General features: G+C 37.5%; 1 protein-coding gene across 17 annotated transcripts in view; it reads left to right on the forward strand.

Annotated features, from left to right (window-relative positions):
• MAGI1 (membrane associated guanylate kinase, WW and PDZ domain containing 1) overlaps window positions 1–14,431 on the forward strand; it is a 577,834-nt gene that overhangs the window by 477,596 nt on the left and 85,807 nt on the right. For 9 of the 17 annotated variants that reach the window (XM_074344521.1, XM_074344522.1, XM_074344520.1 and 6 more), the window contains exons 5-7: window positions 3,086–3,287; window positions 7,480–7,562; window positions 12,002–12,037. In XM_074344521.1, coding sequence (XP_074200622.1) covers window positions 3,086–3,287; window positions 7,480–7,562; window positions 12,002–12,037 — 321 coding nt within the window. Of the gene's footprint in view, window positions 1–3,085; window positions 3,288–7,479; window positions 7,563–11,998; window positions 12,038–14,431 lie in introns of all 17 variants that reach the window. The other 8 variants (XM_074344506.1, XM_074344518.1, XM_074344508.1 and 5 more) reach the window with 2 other exon arrangements.

A 14,431-nucleotide genomic window follows, 5' to 3' on the forward strand; every position in this document is an offset into this window, starting at 1 on the left:
TAGAAACAGGCAAACTCTGATTTGATCTCTGGTCTGATGTCAAATCCATCCTTTTTATGCCTATTTGTAACAAACTGGCAGCCTGAGGGGCAGCTCTGACCTGAAGACAAAAAATAATAATTACAACCTTGATGAAGAAGATGATGTTTCCTGTATGCTAAAAACTGTACTGTGTGCTTTACATAAACTATGTAATCCTCCCCACAACCTTATGAGGTAGGTACTGCTGTTGTCCCCATTTTACAGATAAGGAAACTAAGGCACATAGAGGTTGAGTGTGTTTCCCAAGTTAGTAAACAGTAAAGCCAGGATTCAAACTTAAGCAGTCTGGCTCCAGAGTCCGTCCATCCGTCCGTCCTTCCTTCCTTCCTTCCCCACACTGCTGTATTTTTTAAAGGAATTAAGATTGGAAAATTGGCACTTTTTGCATAAAAATAAAGATTTCCACCTTCTCTTGAAACATCAGAGATCTGGAAACACTGAATCCACTTTTCTCTGGGATGCTCATTGCCTGGCACCAACTTCCCTGCTCTCTTCAGACAGGATGCATCCTCTCCAGCATCCTGGACACACATCATCTCAGGCCTGTCACCAGTGGGCATAGGAAATTGTACCCTGAGGTTACACCATACCCTGGCACGTTGCCAGCTGGGCAAAACCCTTCCTAGAAGCTGAAGGTTCTAGTGATTCTTTTTTTTTTTTTTTTTTTTTTTTTTGAGGACCCTCTGTATCTCTACCCTCAAAGTGTAATTCTTGTACCTGAATCTCCATTGCCTGGGTCCCCTAAACATACACATTTTTGAATTATTCCAAATCTGTTCTCTGAAGTAGGGAGCCATAGCTGTAGTTTAACAAATTCTTCAGGTGTTTCTCATATACGCTGAAGTTTGACAAGTATACTTGCCAATAATATATCAGAAATAAATATGTGTTGGCTCATAGAGAATGAAGAGTGAATCTTTTTACTCTTGCCAAGTTTTGAATTTGTTTTGTTATTGATTAGTAATTTCAAAATGTTTCTTCTGTGGTGGCCCGATTTTCTTTTTTTCCTTCAAACTTACAGTTGCCTCATTAATCTACACTCGTGGATACAAATTGTAAAAAGCAGCTCAATTGGTTTAAGCAGGAAGGGGATTTAGGGGATCAAGCAATTGAAGAAGCCAGGGGTACGTGAAGTCAGAGAAGCTCCTCAGGGGCATTAGATGACTTTCTCTGTGTGTCATCTCTGCTTTCCTCTGTGTGGGTTTAATTCACAGGCCAGTATTGTCAAGATTTGTCAAGATGGCACGTCCAACATGGAAATCTCTCAGCTGAGTGACTTCAGCATCAAGAGGCTACCTCTTAGTGGGGAGGATATAGTCAGTGGTAAAGTGCGTGCCTAGCATGCACAAGGTCCTGGGTTCAGTCCCTGGTACCTCCATTATATATGTATAAATTAATAAACCCTAATTACCCCCCAAAATTTTTTAACAAATTAAAATTATCTAAAAACTAAAAAGAGGCTCTTGCTTGATAGTCCCAGCAAACAATTCTATGCTGAAAATTCATTAGTTTGCCTTGGATCATGTGCCTAATCCAGTCATAATGACAAGAGTGATATGACTATGACTTGGGCCCACTGCATGAGCTGGGAGTGGGCTTAAGTCAGTCCCCACCTGGGCCACATGGACCTTGAATGGAGAGAGTGATTTCCAAATGGAGATCTGAGTGGTGGTACCAGAAGAAGAAGGGTTAGTTGCAGGGCAGGGAACGACCACAGCCAGTGGTCCTCAGTGGCCTTGGAGTTTTGGTGGAGGTGGTTGTTTAATAGGCTTGACATGTCCCCCATCCAACTTTTGGATTACCTTTATTCTCTTGTGTGTCATTGGGAGCTACTCATCAGAAAAAGATTTGAAAACAGCCTTTCATTATTCCTCAGTCTGCTTTGAGTAAATCACAAATGTCTGCAGGAGAATTACTGTGGGAGACAGAAAATGACTACATGCCCTCATTTTATGTTTTAAAGCCCCGTGGAGATTGACATTTAATATCATCAGCCTCTATAAAAATTCAAGCAGAATGTCAACAGTGCCACTTGTGAAGACTTTGATGACATCACCCCTTGATGTTTCTAGTTAATAAGAAGGCAGGGAGGCTCGTGTGCTGAGATCCTTCAAGACCCAAGTCAAATCAGTCCACCCACACAATACTGTTCTGGGGATAACTGTCTTGGTTTTCACAGGAATATTCTCCTCATTTTTCTGAAAGAGGCTTGAATCTGAGTCCCTGGTAGAGCTGTCTGTATATTCTAAACTTTTATAGACTTTTTAGCTTGATTTTTCAGTCTTTGATCTATGCCACCATGTACCAAAAATGTTTTAAATAATTTTACAAAATGGACAACAATGCCACTCTCTTGGTGTTTTCAGCATGGACTTTTATCTTTCCCCCAAATGTCCTCCGAGTCATGAAACTAAATGATACCTAAGGAATGAGAGATATTTGATGGCCTTCTTAGTTTAAGGGATTTGAGGGTTTGAGTCATGAGTGTGTTTCTTCTTTGACATTTCCAAGTTTGTGAGCAATGCATTATTTGAGCATATTTTTCTCTTTTTTCTTTTTGGTAAAATAAATTTGGTTCTTCATTTTGATGTTTTCAATAAACTTGCAGACATAGTAAACAATCTTATGGTTACTGGGGAAAGTGGGTGGGAAGGGATAAATTTGGGAGTTTCAGATTTGCAAATGTTAGCCACTCTATATAAAAATAGATTTTAAAACACCCGTTTCTTCTGTATAGCACAGGGAACTATGTTCAATATCTTGTAATAGCCTTTAATGAAAAAGAGTATGAAAAGAATATATGTATGTATATGCATGACTGGGACATTATGCTGTACACCAGAAACTGACATATTGTAACTGACTGTACTTCAATTGAAAAAAAAGAACTTTTATTTAAATAAAACAGAGTATAGTTGATATCCAGCAATTAGGAAAGGATGAAGGTTTTTAAGAATATATCTGCACACAGTAGTGAACTCCCCAGTTTGGGATATGATTAATGAATTTTTTCCTCTCTCTTTCTCTCCCCATGATTAAACAGCCGATTCTGGTGACCAAGAAGAGCACACTCTCCAAGAAACAACGCTCCTGCCTGTGAATAGTAGCATCATCGCTGCTCCCATCACGGACCCTTCTCAGAAATTCCCTCAGTACCTACCTCTTTCTGCAGAGGATAATTTAGGTCCTCTACCTGAAAACTGGGAGATGGCCTATACCGAAAATGGAGAAGTCTATTTTATAGAGTAAAGTACCATTTTTTTTCTGCCTAAACCTCTCCCCTTCTCCCCATTTCCCTTCTTTCTCTAGCAGCTACAGATGTTAAGTTAAATCTGAAAGGATTGATCATGTGCTTTTGATATTATTCTCTTTTACAATTTAACACGCTTTATACAAAAAAGCAATTAACAGATCATCCTAATCATTGAATCTGGAGAGCTGGAGGAAGCATAAAATTAATAATTTCCCTAAAGAATCAGACAACTAAATTGTGGTGTATATATAAATTATGATGTAATATAGGAAGAATAGATCCAGCCGCTTAGAAGAAGTAAATCCCCTGCTTATTTTTCCTTAATTGGGTTGCAGTTTTCTTTTTTGAGTTTTAAGAATTCTTCATATATTCAAGATACAGTTCCTTTATTATATATGAGATTATAAATTTAAGTAAGACAGAGAAAGACAAATATCACATAATACCATTTCTGTGCAAAATCTAAAGAAAATGATACAAGTGAACTTATTTATAAAACAGAAATTGACTCACAGACATAGAAAAAAAATTTTTGGTTTCCATAGGAGAAAGCAGGGTGGTGGGGAGAGGGATAAATTAGGAGTTTGGGATTAGCAGACACACACCACTATATATAAAATAGATACTAACAACAAGGACCTACTGTCTAGCACAGGGAACTATATTCAAGACCTTGTAATAACCTATAATGGACAGAAGAATATATACATATATATATGTATAACTGAATCACTTAGCCATACATCTGAAACTAACACAGCTATACTAACTTTATATACATATAAATTAACTATACTTCAGTTTAAAAAGTGGTTTAAAAAGACACACAAATATCTTTATAGAAAATCTTAAGAAATGTACAAAAAATTCTAGAATAAATGAGTTCAGCAAGATAAAAGATAAGTACACAAATGTCAATTGTATATCTATATACTAACAATGAACATACAACAAAATTCAAAATAAAATATAATTCATGGTTACTTCCCAAAAAAAACCTCCCTTAGGTATAAATTCAATGAAACACTTACAGGACTTTGTGTGCAGTAAACTACAAAATGGTGATGAAAAAAATCTCCAAATAAATGGAGACACATACTCTATTCATGGATTGAAAGACTGGGAATTGGTGTAGTAAAGATGCCAGTTCTTACATGTGTGTGCATGTTTAATGGAAGTCCTGTCAAAATCTCAGTGAGGATTTTGTTGGTAGAGACAAGTTTATTCTGAAATTTATATAGAAAGGCAAAGGAACTAGAATAGGTAAAACAGTCTTGAAAAAGAAGAATAAAGTCACAGTCATCAGTCTACCCGATATCGAGACTTACTCCATAACCACAGTAAGAAAGGCTGTGTGATATATTGATGAAGAAATAGACACATGGATCAGTGAAAGCCTGAAACAGACCCACATATGTGTCCAACTGATTTTCAAGCAAGAATGCAAAAGTAATTCAATGCAATGAAGCGGTGCTGGAGCAAGTGTATAGTCAGAAGCAAATAAATTAACCTCAACCTAAACCTCACATCTTAGACAAAAAAATTAACTTGGAATAGATCATCATAGACAAGGGTTAAATGTCAAGTAATATAATTTTTAGAGGGAAAAAAACCTAGAAAACCTTTGAGGTCTAGTAATAGGCATGGAGTTCTTAGACTTGGCATCAAAGACATGATCCTAAAAGGAATAATTGATAAATTCACCTTCATTAAAATGAAAAACTTTTGCTTTGCAGAAGACTCTGGTAAGAAAATGAAAAGGCAAACTATAGACTGAGAGGAAATATTTGTAAACCCAATATGTGAAAATGGACTGGAATCTAGAATATATAAAATTTGCAAAGCTCAACAGTTAAAAAAAAAAATCCAGTTAGAAAATGAACTAAAGACACGAACAGACATTTCACTGAAGAAGATATACAGGTGGCAAATAAGCATATGAAAAAACGTTCAACATCATTAGCCTTTAAGGAAATGCAAATTAAAACTACTAAGATATCACAGGTATGGCCTTTTAGGATGGCTAAAATAAAAATAATAATAATAATAACACTAAATGATGGTAAAGATGTAGAGAAACCCAGTCACTCATACATTGCTGGTAGATAAGTAAAATTGGGTGGTATTCTTGAAAACAGTTTGGCAATTTCTTAGACTAAACATGCAGTTACCAAATGACCGAACAATTGCACATTTGTCTACAGAAGTGAACATTTATATTCACAGAGAAGTCTGTATATAAATGATTATAGTAGATGTATTACAAATAACCAAAAATTGGAAGCAACCCAGATGTCCTTTAGTGATTAAACTGTAGTACATTCATGCCATGGAATACTACTCAGCAATAAAAAGAATTAATTATTGATATTTGCACCCATCTCTATGAGAATTATGCTGAATGAAAAATGCAAATCCCCAAAGATTACACCCTATATGATCCCATTTATAAAACATTTTTATAACATTTATGTAATTTTATTTTATAACATTTGGTGAACAGTTGAGTAGTCACCACGGATTAAAAATGAGTGCTGTAGAGAGGGATTAGAAAGGAACCAGATGTGGCTTAAAAGGGCAACAAGAGAGATCCTTGTGATAATGGCAGTGTTTTGTTGTGTTGACCGTATGGGTTTCAGTATTGTGGTTATGACGTACTGCAGTTTTCAAGATGTTACCCCTGGTGGTGTCTGGGAAAGGGGAATGTGAGATCTCTCTGTGACCGTTCTTATAACTGCATGTGAATCTATAATTATATTAAAATTAAAAAGTGTTTTTTAAAAAATTCACACATAATCTTCCCTCCCACCAGTGACCATTTTTACAGTCTTACTGTGTAGGAATAGTGCAGACCGTGGGTTCTAGTGTGGAACTCCCTGAATTTGATTTCACTTGTGCTGTGTATCAACAGAGCATCCTTGGGCAGGTTTTTTCATGTCTTTGTCCTCAGTTTTCTCATGCGGAAAATGGGGAGTAATCATTTTAATACGAATAATACTCCTCTCATAGGGTTCTTGTAAGGATTAAATACATTTTGCCTTATGTGTAAATGTCAAAACAGATTATGATAGTTTTAGGTGGACAAGTAAGTAGGTTTGATGATGATAGTTGTAACGATAGTACCTTTCATTTGTTTTTTCTTCTTTTAACCCAGTTGAGATAATGTCCGCATACATTTGCGCATTCTGTTTTTCATTTAAGCTTCAGTTTTTTCCAACAATTCATAAGATTTGAATCAAAAACAAAAAAAAAAAGACTTTTTTTTGGCTTATTTACAACTTAAACTTCAGACTTCCAAAAAAATTTGAGGTTACTACCTAAACTTAAAAATTTTTTTTTAAATTTTTTTTTCGCTTCTGGTTTGCAGCTTGAAGTATTGGACTTGTAGATCTTTGCTTCTCTTATTTAGTTTGCAAAGAATGGACTCATAGTTCTGCTCAAGCAGACCTTTGTCCTAGATCTGCATTAGATCACTCGTGATGTTTGTACCATGTTTGAAGGGCAACTGTCAGTGTCTGTTGAAACACTTTGTCTGGAGGTGGGCTAGACCCTCCAGAAGGAAGTGGGGTGGCACGTCAGCTTCTCCAAGCTTCTCCGTGGCTTAGGTGCTATTTGTGAAGGTAACATTGGGTTGCCTTAACTGTGTCAGAAGCATAATTTAAGATGCTGTGATTAATGATATGTCTTGGCATCTCCGAGCCACTGGCGTGAACTGATAGTTTCACACAATCGTGAGAGTTCTTATGTAATATAATGAGTCAAATAGCAGAATTCTTTGTGAATCCCAGCACCCAAGATTTAAGTCATCGACAAACTTAAAATAAATTGGAATTTGGTCTTTGCCAAATGTAAAGACTAAAATAAGCCTCAATGAGAGTAGATAGCATAGATAAGGGGTGTGATTGGGAGCTCATTTGTCAAAAATAAAACTGGTCTTAAAATTTTAAGCTCTTCATATGGGATGTTTATGTCTTAGGTAAGAACAAAGCCTGCCTAAGGTCCCTCCCAAGGCATTTTATAATTCCAAACTGGAGCTTTCTTCTGCCCTGGGTTTGCTGTTGGAAAGTATCATTGCTTTGATTGAAGACTGAATGTTCAAGACTGTGTAAATCTGTCATTGAGCTTTTTTCCTTTCTATTTTAATCTTTTCAAACATATTTCTTATTTCTGTTTCTGGATTTCAGCCATAACACAAAAACAACATCTTGGTTAGACCCTCGGTGCCTGAACAAGCAGCAGAAGCCTCTGGAAGAATGTGAAGATGATGGTAAGGGGCTAGGAAGGTCTGGGTTTAAGTGAGCTGGGGGCGTGTTCACACATGCAGACTTTAAAGAGTTGTAGCCAGGTCAGCCGGGTTTTAACAGTGAGCTTTCAAAAGCTAGTTCCGTTTCTAGTAAATGCACTGTGGTTTCCAAAAGCAAGAGGGAAATGCATAAAAGAGTTTAAAAAAATAATTTGTTTAAACATAAAGGCATGCTAAATTCTCCATTAGAAACAGGGCTTCAGTCCTGTCAGAAACTATTCAGATGAAGGTGCAGCCTCTCTGCCTTCAGGAACTTGGAGAAAACTCTAGAAAGCCTCTAGGAATTTAGAAACCAAAGATGTTCTGATCACTTAGACCTATTGGACCCTGATCCTATAATCTGATAGTCTTAGAGAAAAAAAATCAGGCCCTTTTCTTGAACTCTCCATGTTCCCTTTTATTTCCCCATTTTTAGCATAAAGAAAGCAAATCTCGCTTTGTTTAGAAATATTTGTGTATGTGTCCTAAATATCTGAAAGCATATTCTTCCACAGAAGAGACTGAGGTGTTACCCTTAGCCCCACTCTGCCTGTTAATTAAAAACAAACAAACAAAAAAATCAACTGGCTATAAGAGTTACTATTAAAACATTTATCTCAAGGCTTTGGAATTTCTATTTACTTTTACAAAATGAAAAAAAAAAAAATTAAGATAGAACAAATGTGTTCCCTTTGAGTCTTCGCTAAGTTCTACCAAAACTGCTTTTTGACGTGGACAAATTAAAAGGGAAATGGCTTGCTTAGCTGCTTATTATTCATTCCTGGCATTTAAATTAATAGTATAATTTTTTAAACATTTTTTTATTGAGTTATAGTCCTTTTACAATGTTGTGTCAAATTCCAGTGTAGAGCACAATTTTTCAGTTATGCATGAACATACATATATTCATTGTCACATTTTTTTAGTAGTATAATTATTGAGTACACATTTTACTATGAGATAGTGAAACTTTATTCATTCATCCTTGAGGGCAGAATTGTTGTGTGTATAAACTGGAGGTTTGTTTGAAAATGTAAGCCAGTAAAACAGTATCCTGTCATAGCCTCCTACTTCAGATCCTTCTGTTACACGTGGCTTGCGGGTTACGTGAAATGAACATAGAATTGCGTGTTCATGTTTATCTGAGTGACTTCAGGTGGAGATACAAATCCTTCTGACTGAGGAGGGACGACTGAGAGGCTTGTTTTATTTTGGTTGCTTACTTCTGAAGAGGAAATGATCCAGGCATGGGCAGCTACATTATTTTGCATGCTTAAGGGATAATGGCCATCCTGAGTCTTCACATATTCTATTTAATGTATAATACATTCGTGACCAGTTTTCAAAGATCTGAACATAAAATACATCTAGCCATAAAACTTCTCAGAATAATCTTTATTTGATGCATGGTAATTTTGAAGCCATTTTGGGCACTCTTAATACCATCAGATCTTCAATGTCAGTATCCATTATAATTAAACTGGGAATGTATAAAAATGCCTGTTAATATAATTTTGTAGATAATAGAAGACTTCAATAGCTTTTACTGAGAAAAATGGAGTAAAAATATTGAGTAGAATTACTGAACGTTTTTGTTACCAAGTCTAGTTAATTTTTAATTCTTAGAATTCATATCATTGGTTTTAATGTTATTTCCTTTGGAACAAGTGTGTATTCATACCAAAAGCAGTTCATTTAGTAATTATGCCCTCACCATTAGAATTCACGTCGTCTTTTTCTAGTAGAAACCATATTATGTCTGTGTGCTTGCATACACCAGTGGTATAAATATATAACCAGATTATTCCAGTATGGCAGGTATTCGTTCCCATACTTGTATTTTTCTCTTCCCACTCACCACAAAGCTGCCTTGACAACATGTTGTTTACATTATACACAAAGAAGAATTACATTGTTGGTCACAGTATTTCTCCTGTGTTTCTTTGTACCCTCTGTAGGTTTTATTCATTTCGAATGTAACAGTATAGCATCACATTTATTGTAAAAATTTTAGATTTTCTTTTTCCTATCTCACAAAAGCCAGAAACTAGTTTGGAATTTTGATCTTCAGTGTATCACGTGTGTTGTCATTTCTGTGTTATCTAGTAGTTCAGTTAGAAGCCTTCAATCTTGCCTTTGAGTTCCAGGCCAATATTTTAATCTTTAATAACACTGTTTGTCTCAAAGAAACTTTAAACTCATTCTGATTAAAACCCAACTAATGATTTTTCATCCCGTCCCAAAATCTGGTCTTCTGAAAGTGTTCCCTCTCTCAGTTGAAGTTAAATTCATGCATTCTTAAGAGTTCTCCTTGACCTTTTACATCCTGAACACCGGTTTCTAACCCATGTCCTACCAGCTGAGTTCTGTGTGCTTCCCAAGTGTCTCTGGAATCCATTCTCCATTTTATTCACCATCTCTTCCATCCTAGTGAAGGTCATGCTCACCTTCCATCTGGACTCTTGAGCCCACTCTCCGTCTTGCACTGTGCTCAGAGCAGTCGTATAGAATGTGACCTTGTCATCACTGACTACCCCCATCAAGTCCTGTTGATGGCTCTCTGGGCTGCTCAGTAAATGCCAAGTTCCCAACTTGCCTCTCCAAGCGCCATATGGTTCAGCCCCTCAGCTTGTTTGACTCTTGTTCCATCCTATGCTCAGCCCTTCACCCCACCAGTCCTCATCACGTTCCTGCTCCAGGACAGTTAGATGTGCAGTTCTCTTCTTAGAATATTCTTAACACCCCACAAATATTTCCTATTGAATGCCTTCTATGTCAAGTGCATTCTAGAAATTTCAGATGTATCAGTGAACACAATAAACCAAAAGCCCTGCTCTCAGAGAGCTTAAATTCTATCATTTTTCACTCTTAACTCTTTTCATTAAATTTTGCCTATCCTTCAGGGTACAGCTCAGGGACTCTTCCCTTGACCTTGCCCCCAGCTATGATTAGATCATTCTATTACGTATCATAACTCCAGAGAACTTATCGAAGTTTTAATTTAATTTTTATTTATGTGAGCTTTGGCTGTGTCTCCTTGTCCAGAAGGATAGAGACGTGCCTGCTTGTGCTCATTTTGATGTCTCTGTCACTTGGCATGGTGACTGGCACATACTAGGTCTCATTAAAGAATTACTGAGGAAGGGCGGTGGGTATAGCTCAGGGGTAGAGCATGTGCTTAGCATGCACAAGGTCCTGGGTTCAATCCCTAGCACCTCCATTAAAAAAGTAATAATAAATGAATAAATAAATACATGTAATTATCTCCTCTCCCTCCTCCAAAAAGAATTACTAAGGAAATGCATGAGTGCTCCCAAAGACATTGTTAAGTCATGTCCAAATGGGCTTTTTCATGAAAGATTTTACATAAATCAGATTCCCTTTTTAAGAAACAAGCTGGTGTCGAACCTTATTATTGGTAATTGGATAGTTTGTAAATCAAGAGTTTACAAGCTGTGCAGAGCCAGGTTGGTCATGAAAGTCAGTAATCCATTCATTCATTCATTCATCCATTTGAGAAGCATTTGAGACTTGTCATGTATCAAACACTACAGCAGCCGTTGCAGTAGTGGAAACAGGCTCGATCCCTGTGTTTGTGGACCTCCCACCTGCTGTGTAGCTGGAATGACCATGTAGGAGATGACTCAGTATGTGCTGTCCTGTGTTCTCTTCTCAGTTATAATAAAATGTACTGACAGCAAGCAAAGGTCAAGAATGGAAAGGGTCTCGACTTGTTTTGCTCACCGAAGCTACTGAGAACATTTTCATTCTAGTACCTCTGAGCCATTTGACTTAGAAATCTTCCACAAAGTAAACTCTGCCTCCCAGTAGTCCTCCCAGGGCAGCCTTTAGGGCTCACTTTCCTGATGTACATCATCGTGACGTAGTTCATTTCTCTAACTCCTTTTGAATGCCATGGAAATGGAGCTCACCTTAGAGTCTGCATCCTCGATTTGACCTCACCTTCCGTTTTTCAGGCAGCAGTGTTACTTATAAGTTAAGTAATGTGAGGATAATTGCCTCGCTGATTAGAAGATAATTAAAGGATTAAAAGGGCTAGTAGTGAAAAGTCTAACAGCTTTCTTTGCTCGAAATAAGGTCTGTAGGAAGTGACTTCCCACGTAAGAACAGTGAAACCGCCAAGGTATTTGTCATCCTTTACAACCAATCAAACCCTACTTTGACATGCAAGGAAATGAGCCATGTAATTATGTTGCCAATATCAGCTCTTAGCGTTTTGTGATTTACACTGAGGTCTCTCGTTGACTAGCCAAGCCAATGAAAAAAGCCACAGTGCAGGTAAGGACAAAATTAAATGATGTGTTTGCTGCTGTTTTTCTGGAGGGATGTTTCTTTCTTGGTGCTGGTGTCTGAATTTTTCTTTCTCTCTTTTCTGTCTCATTCCTGCTATTCCTTTGGAGAAGAAGGGATCCATACCGAGGAGCTGGACAGTGAACTAGGTAAACCCTCCCAGCCTGCATGACTTGCCCTGGATGCTTTTGTCCCCAGTGAATTGCTTAATCCCTCCGTTTCTTTAGTTTGCACTTCTCCAATTATGATTTTCATTCCAGCTCATCCACCAAAGGGCAACCCTACAACCCATGGGTCTGACAGCAGACATCACGCAGAGTTGTAATAAATTGTGTCTACAAAGAAAAAGTCTAAGGGAATTGGGACTTGAATGAGAGTTAGCACATCGATGTTAGGGACTCTCGTAAATTGAGGATTAAGAAAAAACTGAGTGGGGTAGGTGTTTGCTGTGTCCCTTGAACGCTCCTGTAATCTGTCTCGGTCTCATTTCTTTATTTATTTGGTGTGGGTGGCTTTCTCCATGGGGAATACAGAAAAGCAAAACAAACAAGCAAAAATTCACCAGACTAATTTAAAGATCTTAGTGGGAGTAACAGCGATACAACAGTTTGCTGATTAACTGAATGGTTACTAAGTCTTAGTGTTACATTGTGATTCAGTCACAGACTACATGTTGACTTTGCAACTGTAGTGAATGACTGAAAAACCGGATGCTGAGTTTATATGTGTCATTTTCCTTAGAGCGTGTATATCGATGTAAATCAGGTCTCGACTACTCCAAGCTCTCGCCATTCCGAAAGAATTTCCATTAGCAGATAATGCCAGACTCTTTTATCTTGGCTGTTGGAACGTACTGAATTATGTTCCCTGCTAAGTTAAATGTTTTATGTTTAGCTTTGAACAATATTAAAATTAGTTTGCATTCCATCTGATGCATCTACAGAAGGTTAGATGGGAAAGCCCAAGATTCAGCTAAATTGCACATGAAAGCCTTGGCTGATTGAAAATTGACCATAGAATATTTTTTTAAATAGAAGATGGTTTAACGTTAATATGAATGGAACTGTCTGGGGATAATTGAATCAGACTAGCAGTTTTGAGATTGCCTTAAGAACTGAGAATATAAATATTTAATACTGATTATTGTTTCTGTGCAGTTTGATTTGTCTGAATTATCTAGATAAAGATAATCAATCGTGGTTGGCTAGAGTTAGGATATAATAGAATTTGGTTCTGTTTTTCTTATTGTTTGGAACATACCCCATTGTAATTGGCGGATAGACCAGCAGAGGTCGATAACTACTGAAAAGATCTATTTTTCAAGACATTTTAATTAGTTGTCCTTGTGGTCTTTGTGGTAGGAATGACTTGAGATTCAGCCCGTGTAATAGAACAATATGAAATTAATTTTGTAAAAAAAAAGAAAAAAGTATAAATCCAGTGATAATGTATAATTTAAAAAGACAGAACTAGATTTTCCAGATGCAAGATGAGTGCCTTGATTATTAGTGGAACCAATTTAAAGCACTCTGGCTACCTGACTCCTGTGTGTGAGTGACCCCCACCGTGTGCGGGTGGTTGGTGAGATAACACTGCTGTGTATAGGGGCACAGCCTTATTTCTTTCTATGGAAGTTCAGTGTTGAAAATTTTAGGAAAGAATCAACTGTACCCTTTTTTCTTATGTAACTGTACCATTGTGGACACTTTCCTATGCTATTAAAGACTCTAAAAAGTAACTTTTACTGGCTGCATAATATCCCTTGTCACAGTCATAGCCACCATTCTGGGGGATGGTTTGGTGAAGTGGGAGCTGTCTCTGGGGTCAGGGCAGGCTGCCTGGCTTCATATCTGGGCTCCCCCACCTACTGGCTCTGTGACTTTGGGCAAATCACTCACCTTCTCTGAGCTTCCCTTTCCTTATCTGTCAAGAGGGGCTGGAAGAGGAGCTGCCGTGGTGCTTGAAAGGAGATTTAATGAGAGTGTGTCTTAATATTTATCCCTGTGATCAGGACAGATGTTGTGTTTGCCAGTTGTCTTATTTATTAACTGTCTCTTGTTGGGCTTCTCAGTAATTCCTATGGTTCTTTTTGCCTTTAATGTGGAACCAGAGAGGAACATGGATACTATAGAAATGGCCCAAATGTGTCCTGGGTAAAGAGTGGTACACACACACACACACACACACACAGTTTTTTGTTGCATTCACTCCACATTCTTTTGACAAGTTCACTGCCCATTTTCTTAATAAGAGGATCCTAACTTCACACAATAGCAACTGTCAGGTTTTCAGTGAACAATACATTTCCAGATGTGACAAGGAAAGCCTCTCTGTAATCTGCCTCCACGAGGCGGGGGCACTGGGCGTGGGTGTTGGACAGAGATAATTTGATTACAGAGTTGTCATTTCCGAACTCTGTTGTTGGGCTGGGTCCGAAGCTCCATTATGCATTTTTGATTTGTAGAATTTATCACCTCATTGGCAGATACCTCCCCAGAATTGAAAAGCCCTTGAAGAACCATCTTTTCGAATTACCGGGAGTT

Source organism: Camelus bactrianus, chromosome 17 (assembly GCF_048773025.1).
Source record: "Camelus bactrianus isolate YW-2024 breed Bactrian camel chromosome 17, ASM4877302v1, whole genome shotgun sequence".
Lineage (NCBI taxonomy): Eukaryota > Metazoa > Chordata > Mammalia > Artiodactyla > Camelidae > Camelus > Camelus bactrianus.